General features: G+C 47.8%; 1 protein-coding gene across 2 annotated transcripts in view; it reads left to right on the top strand.

Annotated features, from left to right (window-relative positions):
* Window positions 1-22,545, top strand: part of EPG5 (ectopic P-granules 5 autophagy tethering factor) — an 87,597-nt gene that overhangs the window by 61,722 nt on the left and 3,330 nt on the right. For both annotated transcript variants that reach the window (XM_053297497.1, XM_053297496.1), the window contains exons 30-43: window positions 499-693; window positions 3,622-3,835; window positions 5,563-5,720; window positions 7,449-7,656; window positions 8,954-9,029; window positions 10,107-10,210; window positions 11,128-11,303; window positions 11,727-11,912; window positions 13,915-14,124; window positions 15,499-15,643; window positions 16,946-17,188; window positions 17,856-18,075; window positions 21,059-21,274; window positions 21,936-22,050. In XM_053297497.1, the coding sequence (XP_053153472.1) occupies window positions 499-693; window positions 3,622-3,835; window positions 5,563-5,720; window positions 7,449-7,656; window positions 8,954-9,029; window positions 10,107-10,210; window positions 11,128-11,303; window positions 11,727-11,912; window positions 13,915-14,124; window positions 15,499-15,643; window positions 16,946-17,188; window positions 17,856-18,075; window positions 21,059-21,274; window positions 21,936-22,050 (2,466 nt within the window). The remainder of the gene's footprint in view (window positions 1-498; window positions 694-3,621; window positions 3,836-5,562; window positions 5,721-7,448; window positions 7,657-8,953; window positions 9,030-10,106; window positions 10,211-11,127; window positions 11,304-11,726; window positions 11,913-13,914; window positions 14,125-15,498; window positions 15,644-16,945; window positions 17,189-17,855; window positions 18,076-21,058; window positions 21,275-21,935; window positions 22,051-22,545) is intronic.

Raw genomic sequence — 22,545 nt, 5'->3', positions numbered from 1 at the left:
TCTGCCCTAATGGATCAGAACAAAGGTCCATCTAGTCCAGCACCCTGTTTCCTATAGTAGCCCACTTGGTGCCCCCAAGAATCCCACAAGCAGGGCATGAAGGCACAAGAGTCTCTGAATCTGCAGGTCGGATATTGCCATGGGGACCCATAGCCCCTGCGAGACCTCTCCTCCTTCACCCCCGTTTAAAGCCATCTAAGCTGGTTGCCATCAGCACATCTTGTGGCACTAAATTCCGTCAGTTAAGGATGCCTCATTAAGTCCTTTCTTTTGGCAGTTCTGAATCTGCAGCCTATGAACTTCATTAGATGATCTCCAAGTTCTAGTAGGGAGAGGAGCATCTCTTTCCATCCTCTTCTCCCGCCCCTGCGCAAAATTGTATAGTCCTCTGTTGTGCCCCTCCACAGTTGTCTCCCCCCCCCCCCCGCCAACGAGTGGCCATGCGGCGATTTCTGCCTGTGTTTGCTGAATGAGCCCTCTAGCTCCGTCTCTTTGCAGGTGTTTGTCATGGGAACCCAGTCGGAGTGCCAGCCGGTACTCCAGACCATTCTGAAAAACCGGCGGCTCTGCACCCTTCTCTCTCCTTACTTCACTCCTGTCGCCTCCCCCGAGGAGTTTGTGGGCCTGTATGAGCAAGTGGTGTCTTTCCTCAGCGAGGAGAACAGCGACGACATCTTCATGCTGCTCTCAAAGGCAAGGGACTCTTGAGTGCGCCATTGATGGCCGGGCTCTCGCTCTGGCAGACGTTGCTTTCTGAAAACATCCCCATAAGTTTTGAAAGCATTCCTCCAAGACAAGGGTCCGCAGGCTTGAGCCCCCGTGCCCTGCTAGTGCCCTGTCCCCTGCTAAAAGAGCAAAGAAGCACCTTTTAAAAGTGGAAACGTTTGTTGAAAAGCGGTTATATAAATATTTGTTGTATTCATAGTACGTATTCATAGAACCGACTGGGTTGGTCAGTACCATCTGTGGGGGCGAATACTCATCCTGATTTTTGACACCGTCCTACACTCCTCGAGATGGAAACTATTTGCTGGCATTGCAGCCCTTTCCACTTTCAGGGTGTTCTCAAGCTTTCATGGTCCTGACCATCGGGCCTAAAGCGGCCAAATATGCAGTGGTGCTTTAAAAGCTCGAAAAGTGGGGAAACTACTACCGGTATAACGTTTTATTCATGTTGTCAGAGGAATGGAAATGAAAATTGTCAGGAATGTCCCCTCAAGACTCCTCCACGGAGAGAGTACAAGGATTTCTTTATTGTAACCGAAGTGCAACCATGCCTGTCACCCATTTTCCATCTTTAGAGAGGTAGATAGTGCTAAAAACCACTGTGAGCTTTTGTCCCCAGCTATGGTACTGAGGGCCCAAATGTGTGGGCCTGGCCCAGTGATCCTTCTGGCAGGGATTCCCAGATGTTGTTGACCACAACTCCCAGAATCCCCAAGCAACAGCCATTGCAGCTGGGGATTCTGGGAGTTGTAGTCATCAACATCTGAGAATCCCTGTTAGAGGAAACACTGGCTTGGCCCATGGACTGTCTCCAGATGATGTTGGACTACAGTTCCCATTATCCCCAGCCCAGTGGCCATTGGCGCTGTAGTCCAACATCATCTTGGGACCCAGGTTTGAGTGCTGGTCTTGTGGTAGCAAGCATGATTTGTCCCCTTGGCTAAGCAGTGCATGTCCTGGTTTGCATTTGAGTGGGAGATTACATGTGTGAGCTCTGCAAGATCCCTTAGTGGGTGGGGCCGCTCTGGGAAGAAGGTTCCAAGTTCCCTGCCCGACATCTCCAAGATAGGGCTGAGAGAGACTCCTGCCTGCAACCTCGGAGAAGCTGCTGCCAGTCTGCGTAGACAATATTGAGCTAGATGGATCAAGGGTCTGACTCAGTATATGGCAGCTCCCCATGTTCATATGTAATCCTCGCCATAAGACATGGAGGAGTTGCATCAAAATTAGAGCCAAGCTAGACAACTTGCAGATCCACATCATGCATCCTTTGCTGGATTTGTATCCAGGAAGGAGGCGGAACGTGCTCCACCATATAACAGATTTACTATGCATATAGAATGGAATGTAGAAAGGAGAAGGTTCTGCCTAGCTAGGTATAGGATGTATGTTCCATTCCCAATCGCTTACATAGGGTTTAGAGATCCAGCCTGTGATGCTTGTTCATGCGTTCCCTCCTCCCTGATTATTTGTGAATCCCTCCCTCCCTGCCCTTGTCAGTGTGTGTGTGTGAAGCTGGTTTGCAAACCATGGAGCAAATGAGAGAAGAATTTACTGCTAGGAAAGAGACGGAGGGAATATTCAAGGCCTGTAGCCCCCTCCGAATGTTATGGCCCAGCTCAGTTGACTATTAAACGAAAGGTTCCCGATCTTGAGTCTGCAGATGTTGCTGGACTACAACTCCTAGTTTGAACCAGATTAAGTACTTTTGTAGTGAGTGACACACAGGGACACCTCAGTGCCGTAGTTTGTGATGATGTCATCCGCTTCGGTTCAAGATGGCGGACATGTAAACTTTTGAGGTGCAAGTGAACTAACTTGTGCACCGCCTAACCGATTTGAACCAAATTTGCTACAGCTGTAGGGACACACAGGGACACCACAACTGTGTAGTTTGTGATAATGTCATCCACCCCAATTCAAGATGGAGGACATGTACACTTTTGAGGTGCAAGTGGGCTAACTGGTGAACTACCTAACCGATTTGAACCAAATTTGTTTCAGTTGTAGGGACACATAGGGATGCCAAAATGGCATAGTTTGTGATGATGTCATCCACCCCGATCCAAGATGGCAGACGTATGAACTTTTCAGGCGCAAGTGCATTAACTTGTCTAACCAATATGAACCAAATTTGGTACATTTGTAGTGAGTGACACACAGGGATGGTGTGTGTCACTCAGTGGTGTAATTTGTAATGATATCATCCACCCTGATCCAAGATGGTGGATGCGTGAACATTTGAGGCGCAAGTGGGCTAACTTGCGAACCGCCTGAGTTGAACCAAATTTGCTTCAGCTCTAGGGACACAGAGGGACACCTCATCTGCATAGTTTGTGATGATGTCATCTACCCCAATTCAAGATGGCAGATGCGTAAATTTTGACGTGCAAGAGAATCTAGCTTGTGGACCTTGATTTAAACCAAATGTAGTCCAGTTGTAAAGAAAGTGGAAGGAAAGTAGGCAGATTAGTTCTTACTAGAACAACATTGTTGCTTTTTAACGGAGCCATCCTGGTCTCCAAGACCTCATGTTGGCGAGGCGCCTCAGAGCACCTCTTCCAGGTAGCTGCCAAGCCACCAGTAGCGTTCTCCCCAGCCTTGGACCTGGGAGTGGAGTGGTGGTCGCGGCAGAATTCTGAGATTACCCTCACTTGCCTCCTGCAGCTCCAAGGTTAGGAGCCCGACTGTGCTTTGCCCACTTCACCAGGGGGCTGCAGCCCTCCCAGCATGGGGAAGAGGGAGAGTGAAAACCCCCCTGCTTGAAGGGAATACTTAGATGTTTGACCATTGTGGTCAGGATCCCCATGCTTGGTCTGGGGTGTTGCCGGCTTCTTCAGATCCGCCCTCCTCCCGAATCCCATTGTGCAAACTCTGCTCTTCCTCCATTTCCAGTTTGACCTTTCCCAGTGGCTGCAGGGCTCGAAGCCCCGACTGTCTGAGCGGACCAGACTCCTGGAGTCCATCCACCTGGCTCTCAAGGCCTGTGGCTTTGAACCCGAGGCAGGCATTTTGTTGCCCTTTTCCATCTTCTGCAAACATTGGACATGCCTTCTTCAGTACCAGTTCCCTGACCACTACAGCAACTTCCTGAGGCTGCTCATGCAAAGTAAGTCACCTCTTTTTGATTCTTGTTTGCTGGCTTCTGCAGAAGGGCTGGTCTTGTGGTAGCAAGCATGAATTGTCCCCTTTGCTAAGCAGGGCTTGCCCTGGTTTGGATTTGAATGGGGGACTACATGTGAGTGCTGTCAGAGACCACTCTGGGAAGAGCGCCTGCCTGCCTGCAGAAGGTCCCAAGTTCCCTTCCTGGTAGCATCTCCAAGATAGGGCTGAGAGAGACTCCTGCCTGTAACCTTGGAGAAGCCGCTGCAAGTCTGTGTAGAAAATACTGAGCTAGATGGACCAATGGTCTGACTCAGTATATGGCAGCTTCCTGTGTTCCTCTTTCTAGGGTATCTCCAGATGGGGAAATGCCCCATTTGAAAATGGTAGGTGTTTGCATTTACCTACTCTCTGTTCAGATTATGTAATTCTCTTTTGCACAATTTAGTAGCGTTTATAGACTGGCTGTTCATATGGCGTCTTCCTCCATGTGCTGTTATACAGTGCCATCTGCTGGCTGTTTGCAGAAAATTCATGATGAAGATTAAACTATCTGTAAAGTAGTCTCAGAAGATGTCATTTTCACCACAGATTTCCTGCAAATGGCCAACAGGTGGCACTGCATAACAGTGCATGGAGGAAGTCAGCTGTGTGAACGGCCAGTCTATAAAGGCTACTACTTGTGCAAAAGGGAGCTGTGTAAACTGGTCAGGGACTAGGTTAATGCATGCAGCTTCAATTTTCAAATGAAATCTTTTCCTGCCTGGAAATACTCCTGACCCTGTTATAAAAACCCCTAGCCTGTCTAGTGCAATTTGATTCCCCCTCCCAAAAGTTTTTGTTTTCCTACTGCTGAGGCTTTTGCTGGTATAAGACCTCAGCAAAGGGAGGAGAGCTGATCTTGTGGTAGCAAGCATGAATTGTCCTCTTTGCTAAGCAGGGTCTGCCCTGGTTTGCATTTGAATGGGAGACTGCATGTCTGAGTCCTGTAAGATATTCCCGTGAGGGGTTGGAGCTGCTCTAGGAAGAGCACCTGCATGCAGAAGGTTCCGGGTTCCCTCCCTGGCATCTCCAGTTAGGGCTGAGCTTGCCATGGAAACCAGGCGAGCGGAGTAGGAGGTAAGGCTCCAGAGCCCGACTGGTCAAGCCCCTGCTCAAAACACAGACACACACACACAGACACACACACACACACACTCACACTCTTGCTCTCTTAGAGCTGCAGTTTTCTTCCAGAAACTGAAGCTGCTTTCTCAAATGAAAGGTATAACATACTGTGCTCTGTTTAGAAGGAAAGTCAAGTTCTATGGCTTAAAAAAATTATGCAGAGTAAGTAGTTATGGAAATTTTCTTCATTTTCATATTATTGCTGGCCATCTGGACCAGTGCCAGACACAGAAAGAAAGACAGACACATAGAAGACCTAATGCAAATTCTTATGTAGCTGCCCCTCTGGCTTCTGAGATTCCAGCATGTCCATTGTCCACACACTTGCAAGCATTTTTCACAACCATAAAGGCTAGAAACATAATATAGTCAAGGTGTCTGTGTCTGTGTCTGTGTCTAGATACCACTAATAGATGAGAAAGCTGAGATTCCCCAGTGACTGTTCCCAGTGCTACATTTGGTTCTTTTTGTCTGTGCTCCTCTAGAATCTCACCCTGGTGGTTGTCTCTGAGGTTAAGTGCTCACGTAGTCTGATGAAATATCCCTCCACTCTGGGTTTGCCCTCAGGTTCTGCCGACCAGCTCCTGAGCCCTGACTGCTGGAAGGCGTCCCTCAACGCCTTGGGTTGCACCTCTACAGCAGCCAAGAAAGACATCGGGAAAGAGGAGAACAACGAAAGCATTGCCTTGCAAACATCTCCTGAGGCATTGCTGTCGGCAGAGCAGGTAGGTGACCGGTGGGTGGGGTTGTGGCAGGACCTCTTTGAGAGCTGTGGTTGGCCGATCACTGGAGCTCAAGCACACCCAGCTTCATCCAGCCTCTGATCCACGTTTGCCTTCTAACGTGGGGGTGGCCAAGTGGAGGCTCCTCAGCTGTTGTTGGACTACAACTCCCTTCATCCCCAGCTACAGCTAACGGGTTTTGGGCATTGTAGTCAGATAATAGCTGAAGAGCCTCACCTTGGCCACCCCTGATGTAAGGAGTGGGACATGGCTGGAGTGTCTCCATGGAGTGTATCCATCCACACGGAGCAGGGCCTGCTGTGTGGTTGCCCCCTGGCTCTGGAGTGCTCTCCTGGTGGTGTTCATTCTCTGGTGTCTGTGGCTGTCCAAGCTTTTCCCCCTTAAAGGTTGCCAGTCTCTCCTTTCCAGCTGCTCTGTCTTGTTTTTATGGCTTTTGTGTGTGTTCTGTTTTTATGGTTTTCATGGACTTTAATATTTGAATGTGATTTTATGAAATTTTATTGTATCAGTTTTTGTAAACCGCCTTGGAATAATTTTATGAAAGGCGGCATATAAATCTCACGATAAATAAATGGAACTGAGAATCCTGAGGGATAAAAAACCTGCACGGTCAGGGCTCTTGCAGGAAGTGGCCATGGCTGAGTGCAGTCCTTGTTTTGTTTGGGTTTGCAAGAGTTTGTAATGCTGCCCTGAGAGGATGTTTGCTGAAGGGCGGGGGATATACATGTTGTATTTATAAATGAATACAATAAAGTGAAAGGTTCAAATGCCTCGTACCCCCCTGTTTAAAAGGATTTGGTGGTATTGCCGGGGAAGACCTGGCACATAGAGAGGGAGAGGGAGAGAGAGAAGGGTGTCAGGGCTGCTTGCAGCTTAGAAGTCCAAAGCAGCCAAGCCCAACGCAGAGGAAGGTCGCCAGTGACCAGGAGAGGCAGGGGAAAGTACTCTTCACCATTGTGCCCTCTCCCAGATGCTGTTCACTACAACTCCCAGCATTCCCAGCTGCAGTGGCCTTTGGCTGGGCATTCTGGGAGTTGAAGTCAACCACACCTGGGATTCCCAGTTAGAGGGCACACTGCTCTGCACCCAGCACATCCTTAATTGGAAGAATTTGCTGCTGCGAGATGTCACGTTGGTCAGGAGCTTTGGCGGCCTGAAGAACGGACGAGGCAACTTTCTAGAGGCTAGATCTTTCTCTGGCCGCTAGTCATGGCCGCTCTGTGAAGCCTCCCGATTCAGAGACAGCCTGCTTTGGCAAACCAGTTGACTGGGGGAGAGGGGCCAACAGCGGAGGAGGGCTACTGCCTTCGAGGCCCGCTTGAGGCTTCCCAGAAGGAAGTGGTTCTCAGTGTGTGGAGCAGGTTGCTGGAGCCAAGAGACCTTCTGATCGAGCCGGGGAGAGTAGGGGATGGGGCTGTAACTCCTTGGAAGAGCACTGGCCTACTTGCATGCCGGAAGTCCCAGGTTCAATCCCTGGCAGCATCTCCAGGTAGGGCTGGGAAGGACTTGTGCCTGAAACCTTGGAGAGCTGCTGCCAGTCAGAGTAGACCACACTGAGCTAGATGGACCATTGGTCTGACTCGGTATAAGGCAGCTCCCTATGCTCCTGTGCCAGTCACTAGGTTTTGGAAGTGGTCGGGTGGGTCATGACGTCCCACTGCCTTGCTTCTCCTCCCTGGCGGCCAATCGAGCCCTTTCCCCTTACTGCAGGTCATGGAGACTCTGGAGTGGCTTTCTAACTTCTTCCTCAAGCTGCGCTTGTCCTCACGCGACTTCCGGAGCTTTGGCTTGTTCTCCAGGTGGGCTCCCTACATCACCCAAGTGAGGCACTTGGTGGAGTATCTCGTCAACCGGCTCGTGGACTCTGAAGCCTCCAACTTGTCACGGGAGCCAGTCGGCAGCAGCAGAGTTCTTGCAGGTAGCGCAGAGTGGTGGGGGCCGGGGGCAGGCAGCGTTGACTGCACTGGGTAGATTCCGAGTATTTCCGGGACCCCGAGCCGAACAACCCTGGAAGCCAGGAATCCGCCAAAAGCCTGGATCAAAGTAGAGTCAAGTGTCTCGTAACTGTGCATGTTCTGTTTTAAATATATATAATATAAGGTGAAAATGAATCTAATTACTCCATCTGTATCCCACCATTCCTCTGGAGAGCCCAGAGTGGCATGCACAGGTTTCCTGAGTATTCCTCCATCTAGGCAATGACCTGGTCTGGAGCTGCTTGGCTTCAGCAGGGTTGCTCTATCGGATGCCTTCAGATATCCATTCAGACATCCGATACAGACATCCTTCATTGGATGCCCTATCAAGGGAGCTCTAATTCTGTGAGCTGGAACTTAACTCTTTGCACGGAACCCACACTCTGCATGTAGAAGGCCCCAAGTTCATCCCCTAACATCTCCAGTTGAATGTCTCAACACTTCTGCCTTTGTTCTCTCTCAGCTGCTGGAAATGAGGAGACAGTTCCTGACCTAGGCAAATTGATGGTTTGAGGAGAAGAACTGGTCTTGTAGTATCAAACATGAACTCTCCCCTTTGCTAATCAGGGTCCACCATGGTTTGCATTTGAATGGGAGACTACATGTGTGAGCAGTGTAAGATATTCCCCTTAGGGGATGGGGCCGCTCTGGGAAGAGCACCTGCCTGCTTGCATGCAGAAAGATCCAGGTTCCTCCCTGGCAGCATCTCCAAAATAAGGCTGAGAGAGACTCCTGTCTGTAACCTTGGAGAAACCGCTGCCAGTCTGGGTAGACAATACTGAGCTAGATGCACCAATGGTCTGACTTGGTATGCGGCAGCTTTTTGTATTCTTATGGTTTGCTGGTATAAGGCAGCTTCATATGTTCAAATTGAGTGTATATTTGCTTAGTTTATGTACTGTATTCTGGCAAGGAGTAACGTGGAACATCTAGTCTTTTGCCTCTTGACTGTTAGACATATGGTTCATCCCTGTTCTGAGGTTTCACTGGTGTTTTCCAATTTTGAACCTTTTTTGGGGGGGGCAGTCTAGAGGGCTAGGAACTTGTGGTCATTATGATTATTAAGCACCCGAAAACTAAGACACTCAGGACTCTGAGTAAAAATTTGTTGGGCTTGCACATTGTACTTGCTGATAGCATAGTCCCCTATTTCCTTCTTCCAGAGAAAGGCATTCTTTTATTTGTGTTTGGGAAATAACACATTGTGTATATTTGCTTCCTCCCGCCCCTCTTCTTTAGTGCTGCACTCTTTGCATTTGACCATCACCAAACTCTTCAAACCTTGGATTCTGGTTTTAGAAAGAGAAGATGCAAGGTAAACAGGAAGCCGGTTAATGTTTGTATTGACTCTCCTTTGAGAATGGTAAACTGAAGGCCATCGGCTGTCAAAAAGGCCCACACTGAACTTTTTGTCTGTAAAAGGCTTTGAATGCATGATTTTGATGCAGAGCAAGACCTTGAATGTGTCTAGCTGTATTCATGAGTAGCAATTACATCCTTGTTTATTTTTTGAGTACTGTATGTGTTTTTGTCTGCATCCATATATGAATATTGTAGACTTTCTTAATAGAGCATCTCGCTGCCCTTACTTAAGTTCAGGAATTCCTTTTGTAGCATTTTCAGATCACCTTCATTCCTTTCTTTTGCTGCCATTAAATTAGTTTTCTTACTATTTTTTTTTTAAAGTATAAGGCCTCCATGTCTTTGAAAGCTTAGAAGAGCAATTAATTTAGAAGCACACAATCAAGATACTTAAACATCTTTTTTAGTTTTTTAAAAAATCCTAAGTCTAAACATTCTCTCTAGGGCCCTTGTCCTTAGCCAGTGTTAAAATTGTGCTAAAATGCTGACTTGCATAAAAAGTTCTCGCCCCACTGCCAGAAGAGATTTGGGATTTGTTGGGCTTCTGGGTGAGGAGGGGAGTCCCAAACCTGGAGATGAGCTACCAGGGACACCTCTCTACGTTCCCTCAGTGTTTGGACATAGGGCTGCTCTTAAACCATCTAGCTCAACTCTGCCTGCTCTGACTGGCAGCATCTTTCCAGGCATTTCCAAACCTTTTCTGGGCTGGGCAAGACCCCACTCCACATGGGAGGGAACTTGGAGAGCTGCTGCCAGTCGGAGTAGACCAGGTGTCCCACCTGTGGTCCTCCAGATGTTGCTGAACTACAACTCCCATCATCCCCAGCCATATTATCTGGAGGACCACAGGTTGGGAACCCCTGGAGTAGAGGATACCGGGCTAGGTGGACCAAGGACTGGACTCAGTGGGCAGCAGCTCCATGTGTTGATATTAGCTGAGCTCTAAGATCCTATGAGGAAACATGGAAGCAGCTAGAAAGTGACTCTTGACTGGAATCCTTTTTCCTTCTTCCGCTCTGTCATTTCAAAGCAAGCAGCCCTGCTACCCGTGGCTGGAGAGTGACACGCCTGTTGCTTCCAGCATGGTTCAGCTATATGCAGACAGCGTCCGTGTTCTACACGAAAGCTTTAAAGGTAAGCACCAAATCTGCATTCCTAAGCTTTGATGTGTGTTGCGTTAGCTCTGCTGTCTGCCGGCTGAGTTTTCTGCAACTCCTAAGACTTTCTGGAGAGGTCTGCCTGCAATTGCCTCCAGCTCATCAGGGTCGGACCTTTTCTGTAGCCGTCCCAAGGCTCTGGAATGAGCTCCCTGTTGCTGTAAGAGCTTCGCCGTCTCTTTGCCATCTTTAGAAGAGCTCGCAAACACATTTATTTAATCAAGCCTTTGGTTAGCTATAAGTTGTTGTTGTTGTTAAACTATTTTAAAAACAGTAACTGTTTTAAACTTTACTAAATTGTTTTAATTGTCTGTGGCTTTAGTGTTCTCCCCCCCCCCCTTTTTTTTTTGGTAAACAGCCATAAGACACTTGTTTTGGTGGTATAAAAATGTAATGAATGAATGAATGAGCTTTACATACAAGGCTCCATTTGATGGCTGCTGGTCGTGGGCTGGAGTAGAGGGAGGCAACAATGGGGACTCAGGCTCACATTGACCTTGGGACTGGTAGTCTTGGTGGCAGCTGCTGTGGCATCTGAGGCTCTGGAGGGCTTGTCCAAGAGGCTTCCCCTCCCACCACTGCTGCAGCTTCCCCTCCCCCCCCTCCTCCTCCTCCAGACTCACCCGCGGTACTTCCTGTGGGAAAATAGGTTCAGACTCAGAGTTACGACGTTTTCCAGAACCAATTGTGTTGTAAGTCTGAGGACTTCCTGTACATATTATCAAGATAGGAGTGAGCCTGACTTTGTACTTGGGGACCTGGATAACCTTTGCCAACTTCTGAGTCCTATTCATGGTTTCGACTGGTCCTTAAATTGGGTAACATTTTTGGAGGAGCAAGGGCTGTTTTCTCTCTGTCTCTCTTTCTCATACTGCCGTTTCCCTTCTGATCTAGAGAAACTGCTGCCAGGCCATCACGGGGCACTCTGGCTCCATCTGATGCACTATTGCCAGTTGTGCACAGCCCCCAAAATGCCGGAGTACATTCTCTACACCTTCCATATGGCGTTCGGTCGCCTTCCGTGGAAGGAAATGCACCCAGACCGGCACCTGATGGAGGAATTCTTTAAAGTGAGAGCCACATGTTGTAAGCATAAGGGTAACAAAAAGAGAGAGGCAGGAGTAACGGGGGAGGCCAGGGTGACAGGGCACAAATGCGAATTCTGACATTTGCACAGAGTCTTCCCCTATTCTCTTCTGGTTGCGATTGAAGATGATTAACTCACACACAGCCTCGAATAGCTTCAGCCCCACAGCATTTAGGTTGGGGCGGGCAACCCAGGCTTTCTGGCTGTTGTTGAACTACAACTCACATCATCCCCATCTAAACTACTAGTTTTCGATGTGGGGGGAGTTTTTGGATTGGAGCAAGCAGTCTCCTGTCGCTGACTCCCTGCCACTCTGCCCCAAAGTGGTCAGAAACTGCTGTGCCATCTTCAGGCCCTAACCAGGTTTGCAGCTGAAAACTCTTGTCTTTCCCTCCTGCATCCCTAGGTTGAACGAGGCAGCCCCAAAAGCTGCTTCGTATTCCTGGGCTCGGTTCTGTGTGAGGTCAACTGGGTCAGTGTGCTCTCGAATGCCTGGAATCCCAGCCCCCCTCCAGAAACTCACAACATGATTGTGTGTCTGCTCTACATGGTGGTCCTGCTGGCAAAGGAGGAGCAGCTGATCGCCAAAGAGGTATGTCCCAGAGGGAAGAGATCGCCCCCCCCCCCAACAGCTTGTGGAACTCTCCCCGGAGACGTCCCCAAAGGGTGGCGGCTTTCAGGTTTCCCGTGTGCTAAAATAATTATCAAGGAGGATTTCTGCTTTGCAGACCTCCTTACTAAAGCATTCCATACCTCGCTGTTAAATGTTTGTGCAATTATTTCTTTTATGACAAGGTTCCACACTAGTTGAAACCTCCCTTGTTAGATCGAGCAGCTTGATCCGGTATGCAAACCTACTGAATTTACTCTGAAGGATTTCTCTTATGAAATGTCTCGCTGTCCCAGGATGTTCTCAGACATCCCTTGTGCAAGCAAGCCCAAGTCTTTCAGAGTGGATTCAGTAGGTTTGCATACCTGATCAAGCTGTTTGATCTAACAGTGGTTTATCCCTGTCTCCTGAGGGATTGTGCCTTGGAATTGTGCTTTTGGAGGTGCTGGGCTTTTACTTTCCCTTATCTCTCAATCCCTTATGGTTCCAGGTGCAAAGAGAATAAAGAAACTGCCACGCTTCCTGTGGCTCAAACAGTTTCTGGTTGCCCACATGAGCTTGGTGATGTGGGTGGGTGGGTGGAGTGAAATAGATAGGAGAGCATGCTCAACAACTGGAACGTGGGGCTCACCTGAGCAGGTCACCTTGTACTAGGCCAGGCCATTGGTTCATCTAACCCAGTTCTGTCTACTCTGACTGGCGGCAGGCAGTGAGGAATCTCTTACTCGAGATCCCTTTCTGTGGAGATGCCGGAATCAGATCTGGGACCTTCTGCAAGCAAAGCATGTGCTCTATCATGGAGCTATGGGGGCCACTCACAGGGGTGTATCTAGGGTAGGGCAGGCAGGGCACGTGCCCCGGGCGCCACTTGAAGGGGGCGCCATTTCTTTAAATTATTATTTTTTAAATGGCTGCCAAAAACAAAATGGCCACCATGCATGCTCAAATGGCCTCTGTGAGGCCCTAGGCCATGCTAGGTATTGCAGAGGCCATTTGAGCATGCACGGTGTCCATTTTGTTTTCAGCGGCCAATTTTTTTAAAAAATATTTTTTAAAATGGCCACCAAACATGCTCAAATGGTCCCTGCAAGGCCCTAGAGGCCAGTGGGTGGGGGGAGGGGGAACCTTTACAGATATCCCCCCCATGGCCTTTATGAAGCCCCCCAAAGGGGCTACAGGTAAAAAAATAATAATATATAATGTAAGTCACTGTACACATATTCAGATTGGCACTATGTACAGAGAATCAGGGCTTGTGAATACTGAGCTGAAGCTCATGAGCGAGGATTGTATTCATTTGCTCTTACTTTGCTTCTTGTGATAAGTGAGTTAAATGTGATGTCTTAATAATATGGCTATTAATGGTGAGTTTGTCTTTGAATCAGTGTGAAATCCTTAGTATTAAGGCCCACTGGGAGTCTTTTGCTCTCTTTCTCTCATTTTAACTGTCTTTCTGAAATACTAGAATATATTCCATGCAGTGACAGTTTACTCTGCATATCCTTTAATTATTTTCAGAGTATCTGGGAAAAGTCAAATTCTCCATTTATTTTTAAAACTCATGTAATAGTGATGCTACAATGCATAGCAGAGAATGAGACAGTCACTTCTGTTTAGTTTTCCAAGTACACCTCCACATAGTATTTGGGTATTTCATGAGCCCCAGCATACTGAAATTTGTAGTTTTCCAGCATTTTTTGGTCTGGCTACATCCACTGCTAAATAGTTTTTAAAAGATTAAAAGATTAACGGGCTTGACTTGTATTTTTTCCAGCTGATATTATGGTAAAGTTAACTGAAAGATGGGTGTCAGATGCTTGGACAGGGGGTGCAATTTCAGTGCTTGCCCTAGGCGCTATTTTCCCTAGCTATGCCTCTGGCCACTCAAATGGCAAAAAAAGACCCTGCTTCGATATAAGACGCCTGCATTATATTCTTAGATGTATATTAGGCGGTTCATGATATTTCTGTTTTATAATGCCAGGAGTCTCCACTGCTTAATCTCCTCGGCCAGACCAGCTCCCTCCCATGGCAGCTTGTGAGCATTTTGTCTTATCAGAGTGTCATTGGCTACTTCAACAGCCACTATCCACCGTCCATCATCCTGGCAAAGGAGCCTGCAGCTGAGCTGATTATCAAGCTCTTAAAGGCGTCTGCAGGCTTTGGAGCCTCTTCGGACAGCCACGCACATCTTGTAAGTATACTGATGCTTAGCAGTTCCCTTTGGTAACCTTTGGCTCATGCAGCAAACAGACAGACGCCCATGCAAGAAAGTCACCTAGCTGTCTTGCCTTGGATTGGATTGGGATTCATTTGGTTTTCTTGTCTTGGATTATATCTTCTTGTCTTTGATTTTTACATTTGTTTTATTTTAAGACGGTATAAGTGCGGCGAGATATGCATTTCCACACTCCAAAGCTTTTTCCAATGACCTTCTTTAATGTGCAATTGAAAGTTAAAAGTTTAAAACATTCAAAAGTTTAAAAACTAAAAAAACTAAACCACAGATGTAGCAAAATAGCAAACGTTTCAATGTAAGACGTCCTCAATGTTATACAAAGGGGGCTGAGATCTTGTTCTTAAATATAACTCCACACCATGATTCAGCTAAAGAACTGAAGGCAATGCACCAATCCTGTTCAGCTCCCAGTATCACATACAGGAAAAACAGTGGTAGGAGGGGGAAAACAAAAAAGCATAATGAAGTTAACGCCCTCAATATATTTTTATTTTAAATATAAAATAGGTGTTTTAAACTTTTAAAATGGTTGTATTAATCTAATATTTAATATTTGTACTTTTAGTAGTGTATTGTTTTAATTGTGTGTTTTAAGTTATATTGTTAACTGCTTTGGGATTATTTCAATGCAAAGCGGCATACAAATCTTACAATAAATAAATATAATACATAAGTTGCCCATTCCCCTATGGAGCCCAGAATGGCATACATGGTTATGTTTATCCCCACAGCAACCCTGAGAAGTCATTTAGGCGGAGAGGGAAGCAACTGGCCGCTGAGTCAGTGAGTTGCTTAGCTCAATGGATGCTCAGAGTTGCACATTCTCTTATGCTCTCGGTCAACAGCAGATGGCTTTACATCATGTGCTTCAGCATGTACGGATTGAGGGAAGAGGTTCCACAGCAGGAGGCATGCCACAGGATGCGCATGTGCACCCGGTGTTCCCAGCACAATACAAATCTGCGGCACAGGCTCCTGGCTGAGTGGAATCAGAGGGTGCAACAACAGTGCGAGTCTTGATCAGGGTTCTCTCTAATTTTTTTCATCTGTGTGCAGAATTTTGTTCTGGGCGGCAGTTTCAAGGCAGTGTGTGTGCGCATCTGCATTCAGAGTAGGGCCTTCCTGATTCAGCCGGAGCGGGATCTAACGTTTACTGAGCGGACATCAGAAAATGTGTGAGTGCGCGCACATGCGCACACTTTAGAGGGAACAGTGGTCTGGATGCCTGGCACTCGCCCCGTGGTCCTGTTCTGGTGTCTTTGTTAGTCATGTTATAGTACTGTCTTTGGAAACAGGGTGATGTGTAATCGCTCTCTTAACTTTTTCCAGGATGCAAGCCTCAAGTGCCAAGCCTATGTTCGCCAGGTCATCCATTTTCTCAGCATCCTGGAACAAAATGGGAAAATATCCTTGTCGGCTCTGGAACAGGAGATGTCCAAGCTGCTGGATGATATCGTCATCTTTAACCCACCAGGTTGGCTCCAAGAGACGTACTGGGAAGTGAGGGGGAGGGGATAGGGTTTAATAAACGACATCCTAGTTTGTGGTAGCAAGCACGGATGGTCTCATTCGCAAAGCAGGGTCTGCCCTGGTTTGCATTTGAAGGGGAGACCAGATGTGTGAGCACTGTAAGATATTCCCCATAGGAGATGGGGCTGCTCTGGGGGAGCACCTGCCTGTTTGCATGCAGAAGGTTCCAAATTCCCTCCCTGGCAGCATCTCCAAGATAGGGCTGAGAGAGACTCCTGCCTGCAACCTCGGAGAAGTCGCTGCCAGTCTGTGTAGACCAGGGATTCTCAACGCTGGGTCCCCAGATGTTACTGGACTTCAACTCCCATAATCCCTAGCCAAAGGCCACTGAGACTGGGGGTTATTGGAGTTGAAGTCCAGTAACATCTGGGGACCCAACGTTGAGAATCCCTGGTGTAGACAATACTGAGCTTGATAGACCAGTGGTCTGACTCAGTAGAAGGCTGCTTCCTGTGATCCTGTTGCTGGAGGTGACTGTCTTCTCAGCCTCATGATAGGGACCCATTCCTGTCCTGGAGAACACAAGATGGGCACCCCTGATGCTATGCTAGGGGGCAAGAGGGCCAGCCCCGCTCCATCCTTTCTGTTCCATTCATCTCAACACAAGGAAGCGTTTTCGCTCAGCAGCAGAGCCCTTGTTTTGTGTCAGGATTACTCTCTGGCCTGATGGCTTGAAGCAGAGGTTTTCAAACTTGGGTTCCCATATGACGATGGCCAAAGGCCACTGGCTTGGAATGATGGGAGTTGTAGTCCATCGTCATCATCTGGGAATCCCAAGTTTGAAAACCCTTGGCTTAAGGCAAAGCTGCTCAACTTTGGCCCTCCTGCAGGTGTGGGCCTACAGCCTCCATAATCCCTGGTTATTGGCCACTGTGGCTGAGGATGATGGGAGTTGTAGTCCAAAAACAGCTGCAGGGCCACAGTTGAGCACCCTTGGCTTAAAGGATTTCAAGTCACGGGTGCTGGGAAAGATCTGGAGAGCTGCGGCCAGCCAAAGTAGACCACTCTGCACTCGAAGAATCAATGGTCTGACTCTGTCTAAGGCAGCTTCGTATGTTAATCTGACAGGAGTAAGCTAGAAGTTTGAAGTAACAAGTATGGTTAACCTGTCCGTACTGGGATCATCCAGGCATCCAGATTCCAGCTCATTGTTTTATCCCAGGAACCAACCTTCCTCTGTTCTCTCTGTAAGTTCACAATCCAGCCTCTCTCCCTTTCCTCTCGCCTCTGCTTGATGCCTTTTCAGACACAGACATGCAGACACGCCACCTGGCCTTGAGCGGCCTCTTCACTGAAGCCCTGATGATGATGAACAACGCTAGCGTTTCTACAGCAGAGTCTCTCCGGGTCAGCTTACGAGGCTGGATTGATGGAGCCGTGCATGGCTTAGGGGTGATGCCCCTCCTCACAGCTGCATGCCAGAGCCTAGCATCTGTCCGGCACATGGCAGAGACCACGGAGGCTTGTGTTGCTGCCTATTTTAACGAAGGTGAGAGAGAATCTCTTTTTTCCTCTTTTTTCCTATAATTTCAGATATTCCCCTTTTGGACACACTGTACTACTATTACGACTACTCCTATTGTTGTATTTTATGTAGCACTGAATTCAGACTCTTAAGAATAGGATTACCCCCCCAAAACCTGCAAGTTTCTAGTCCTTATGATGCTGGAGTTAAGCTTGCAAACGCATGGATGGTATCTGGATAAACCTCAGAAAGTTGATCAGAGTGCCAAGTGGAACATCCACTGGCCAAAGGCTGAAACTCCAGTGCTTTGCAAAAGCCTTTGTCCCCCTGCCAATAGCTACCTGGACTAGAATAAATAATGCAAAATGCAGTCACATCCACTTTTTTGCATAATTTATTCAGGATGCAGAATTGACTCTTTTTTGCTGACTGGTTTGGCCATATTCCTGTTATTCCATTCCACCTTCACTTCTGTTTCTTATTATTCTTTTGCCATCTTCACTTCTATGCTGTGTTGATTTTACAAAGGGGGGGAAAATTACTGCATTGATTTTGCAGACGAAAAGGCCCATCCTTCAGCGTTGTAGATTTGAAGGAGCAGAGGCCAGCTTCTTGGGGCTCTGGCTCTTCTGGGCCCCGAGACTATTAAGCTAACAGCCCTTCCTCCCTTCCTCCCCCCCTTCATTGGAAGACCCTTCCCTCAGCCAAGATTTGGGCTGGGGGCCCATCGTGGCTGCTTTGCAAGTCCCTGAACTCACGGCGGAAGACTTCCTGCAGGAGTGCCTTTCTCTGGGGAGCTACCTGACTCTCTACGTCTACACGCTGCAGCAGTTAAACAGTGAGCAGACCCTGAGCCATGAGATGCGTGTGCTGCTGACCCTGAGCAAGTGGCTGGACCAGGTCTATCCCAGGTATTGGCGTCCGGCGGTTTAGAGGGAGGAGGGACGGGTCGGATTGCAAAGCCCTGCTCCAGATTCCTGCTCGTTATTGCCCCCTCTTGGCCTTCTCAAATGCTCACTGTCAAGACACGTTCACGCTCTTCCTCCTCCACTGCTTAAAAACGGCACTCAAGATGTGCAACAATGAAAAAACTCAGGGTATTAAGCCTATTAGAAAGATAATAAACCTTTTTGTAAACCGCTTCAGGAGGTCTGCCTGAAAAGCAGCATACAAATGCAAAATAAATAAATGATAAGCTCATCTTAAGATACTGTAGGATAACAGTACAAATATTTATTAACCATCATGATAAATACAGGAGAACCCTGTTACCCGCAGGGGTTCTGTGCCACCAGGGACAGTGTGGGTGGATAGTGAAACTGTGGATAACACCATTAGGGCAATAGGAATGGTGCGGGGGGGCGGAGAGTTTAGATTCCTGAGGCAGCGAAAAATGGGACAAAAAGGACAGCAAGTGGGGGGAATGGGGGGTGAGGAGTGCCCTACCATGCTCTGTGTGTCCGCAGCTGTCCTGCAATGCCCCACAAAAGTCCAAAATAGCGGGTTCTATTGCAAACTGCAAAAAAAAAAAAAAAAAAATCACGTTTAAAAAACACTTTCCCACAAAAATGAGCCACAACATGTCTTCAAAATGGCGGGCGGAAATGACCACGGAGGTCAGGGGGCAATTACCTGACCACAGATACACGAAGCCATGGATGCTGGGTCTGTGATTAGCAAGGTTTGCCTGTAATCAGTCTTCATGAACCATAAAATCACTTTTGACTTGCTAAATGCATCTTGATCATATGGTCTTCATTGCCTTGTTATGCATCAGGCATTTCTGGTTCTGAATCAGTCTGAAGTGGGAATCCTTGAACAAGCCCATGGATAGTAGGAGAGGTAGAAGCAAAAGCTGCATAGAAGTCTTGGAGCAGGGTCAGAAATTGCTAGAGGAGTGTGATAAGGAACTGTGAAACCTGTTGGGAAATCCGAGGGCTTTTTTGCAGAGGGTTATGGAGGTCATTAGGAACTTTGAGTGGTCCTTGCTTAAACCTTAATCAGATGTCACGTGTCAGAAGGCAGCCTTGCACTGATTCAGGGTCTAGTGTGGTGGAGACTGGTTGGCGAGGATTTTTGTTTTTTGCTGGATTTTTGAGATGTGAGTTCAGCTGCAGTGCTCCACCAAACTGAATTAAATCCATTTGTCTCTGGTTTGGGGCTCATATAAGGATGCTGTCCAAACCAGTGAGTTTTTTTCCCCTTATATTGCTCTGAAATATGGATAATCTTTACTAACTGGAATGTGGGGAGTGCCAAGGACTTAGAGGGTGAGTGTCCTAATTAGAAGGTGGCTTGACATCTCTGGTTCCCAATCACAGGGTGGAAAAAGCCAGACAGCTCCTAAGACCCACAGTGATTCGTTCACCACTGTTCCATCCTGCAGGAAGCTTGGCCATACTGCAAATGAGGCAGACAGTCCCGTGCTGATGTTTCACCTTGGAAATGCTGGCTCTTTCATAACTACTTTTGCATCTGTATGTTTTTGGGAATGCAGGTTTTTTTTAAATAGGAAATTGTAGCTCTGACAGAGTTTAAAAATAAACTCAGTCAGAGCTGCATTTCCTTTAAAAAAAAATAATCAGCAGAGGAACTTCTTCCTCATTGCATGAATCTCTCAGATTTCCACTTGAGGGTGACAGGTTGAAGATGTCAGGGCAGAGATCTTAGGACTGAGTTGACCTTCCAAGTGCTGTTAGCTGATTCCAAGGTCAGAGAATGGTGGGCATGGTTGACTTCTCCTGTCAAAGCCAAAGGTGTTGTTCTCCAGCACTGGAGGCAGAGTGATTCCAACCATCCATGGACTAGAGGGATGGTTAAACAGGCAGCATACAGACTCAAACTATCCTACTTCGGACACATTATGCAAAATCCCAGCTCCCTTGAGAAGTCCGTAATGTTGGGAAAGTTGAAGGAAAGAGAAGAAGAGGACGACCAGCAGCAAGGTGGATCGACTCGATCATGACAGCAATGAACGCACCACTGAGAGACCTTAAAGGCCAAGTTGAAGACAGATCATCCTGGAGAGAATCTATCTATGTGGTCACTAGGAGTCGACACCGACTTGACGGCACTTAATCAATCAATCAATCAGTCATAGGAGCAGTAGCCTACCACTATGAGAGGAAATGTGCAGAATTTCAAGAAAAGCAGGAACAGCCTTCTGAAGCTACAGGCTGTTTGCATAAGAATGCTAAAGCTTGCAAGACTTCCTTGGGACATTGTCAGATGGTTTGATTCAGCTCCCTAGCTGGAGAGGTCTCGGCCCTGTCTAGATATGGGTTCTTCTCCGCTCCTCTTGATAAGCGCTGAACCCACAGGGGAGAGCCCTAATCAGCTCCAGCACAGTCAGAGGCCATTGCTGGTGTCTGCCTAGTGTTTTGTTTTTTGTTCCGATCATGATCCCTTTGGGATACAGGGAACCATCTTCTTATTCGTTTCGGTGCAAACTGTGCTGAGACCCTTTTTGTTGAAAAGCAGTATATAAAGAAAGAAAGGACTACTTCAGCACATGATAGACGTGCATGTTTGGTGGTGATGAATTAACCTGGGAGGAATTGATGTGATGTTGTACCTTGAGCTTGGGGGAATTGGAGTGAAGGTCAGTTGCAGTCCCTTTACTCCCTCTGACTCTAGTATTTTGATGGCGGCTTTGCATATTTGATTGGAAGTTTTTGATCGAAATGTAAGAAGCGGTTAGAGCAGGGGTTCTCAACCTTGGGGTCCCCCCCAATGTACTACAGCTGGGGATGAAGGGAGTTGTAGTCCAACATCATCTGGAGACCTAAGGTTGAGAATCTCTGCATTAAAGGATGGCAACCAATGGGAGAGATTCTGGGAGATGGTTAATTTCTAATCCTGGCATCTCTGCGTGTTGCTTCTTCCCCACAAAAGCTCTCCAAAGGATGAAGCCAAACTCTTCCTTTGGTGGCATAAAGTGCTGCACCTCTGTCTCCTCCAAGTGGAACAGGATGATGCCATCCTGATGGAGTCGGTCGTCCGGATATTGCTGTCCCTACAAGGCAGGCAGAACCTGCTGGCCGAGGAGAGACTCACGTCTGGAATACTGGGTGCTATCGGACTGGGCAGGAGATCTCCTTTATCAAACAGGTACAATCATAGGAAGGAGGCGGCCAGTAGAAAAGGGGATTGTTGGGTATCTGAGAACGACAGGCTCAGAGAACCTCAAAGAGCTGTGTAGGCTACCCATATCTCCATGCCCGGGGGGGCTCTTAATACTTTCAGGACTCCCTGCTCCCAAGTGAATCTAGAATACATAAGAAACTGCCTATCCTGAGTCAGACCACTGGTCCATCTGGCTCAGCAGTGTCTTCACTGACTGACAGGGACTCTCCAAGGTTTCAGGCAAGAGTCCCTCCCTGCCCTACCTGGAGAAGCCAGGGAGTAAACCAGGGACCTTCTGCATGAAATGCAGATGCTTTGCCCCTGAGCTACAGTCTCATTCTAGTGTCTAGCCACCTTATATGGCCTTTGGGGGTGGAGGTGGCAGGAGAGTTTGCTTTACAGCGATGCATTGACCCCAAGGACAACTGGTGCTTTTTGTTCATGGCGGGGAGAACAGATGGGGAAAGATCTCTTGGCTGATCTCACTGATTGTCTCCAGTGCAAGACATCGCCATAGACTCTTAGATATGTTGGACTGGAACCATGTATTTAGATAACATGATTTGTGTGTTTGCTTTCCTGAAGAGGACACCCACCAACCCATTTGAAGCTGACCTCCTCCTCCTCCTCTCTTTTCTCACTGAAGGTTCCGTGTGGTAGCCCGCAGCATGTCGGCCTTCCTGCTGGTACAGATTCCAGTGGAGAACCAGGTCCGATTGCAATCTGGCGTGGAACTGCAGCTCTCTGCCAAAGCTCTGCAGGTAGATGTGGCTATCTTGTGCTGTCTCTTGGCTTTTGTAGACTTGGCTAAACTACAAGTGGGAAAGCCAAGATTGCCCAGCAGATCTTGCTGATGATGCTGTCCAACAATCAAGGCCTAAATGCATTAGATGTCATGCTTCTGGCAATGTCCAGTATGTAGTTGGTGGACATCATAGCTGAGGCCTTCGCTCCTTGCAGAAACAGTCTGTTGGATCATACTACAGATTTTTCTGGGTCTGAGTCTGGGCTGGAATTAATCCAGATTACACCCTCTGTTGTTCTCTGGACCTGGCATGTGGCAATGTCATTGCTTTAAGTCAGGGGATCTCAGAGCCCCAGCTGGTGTTGGGCTACAACTAATAAGAACAGCCCTGCTGGATCAGGCCCAAGGCCTATCTAGTCCAGCATCCTGTTTCACAAAGTGGCCAACCACCTGGGACCAGGCTTTCTCTGGGGATGCCCTGGGGCTTTGAAATATGCTCCCTCCTGAAAAG

Source organism: Hemicordylus capensis, chromosome 2, assembly GCF_027244095.1.
Source record: "Hemicordylus capensis ecotype Gifberg chromosome 2, rHemCap1.1.pri, whole genome shotgun sequence".
In the NCBI taxonomy this organism is placed as follows: Eukaryota; Metazoa; Chordata; class Lepidosauria; order Squamata; family Cordylidae; genus Hemicordylus; species Hemicordylus capensis.
Note: the sequence above shows the minus strand (reverse complement) of the source record. Positions and strands in the feature narration are given on the sequence as shown.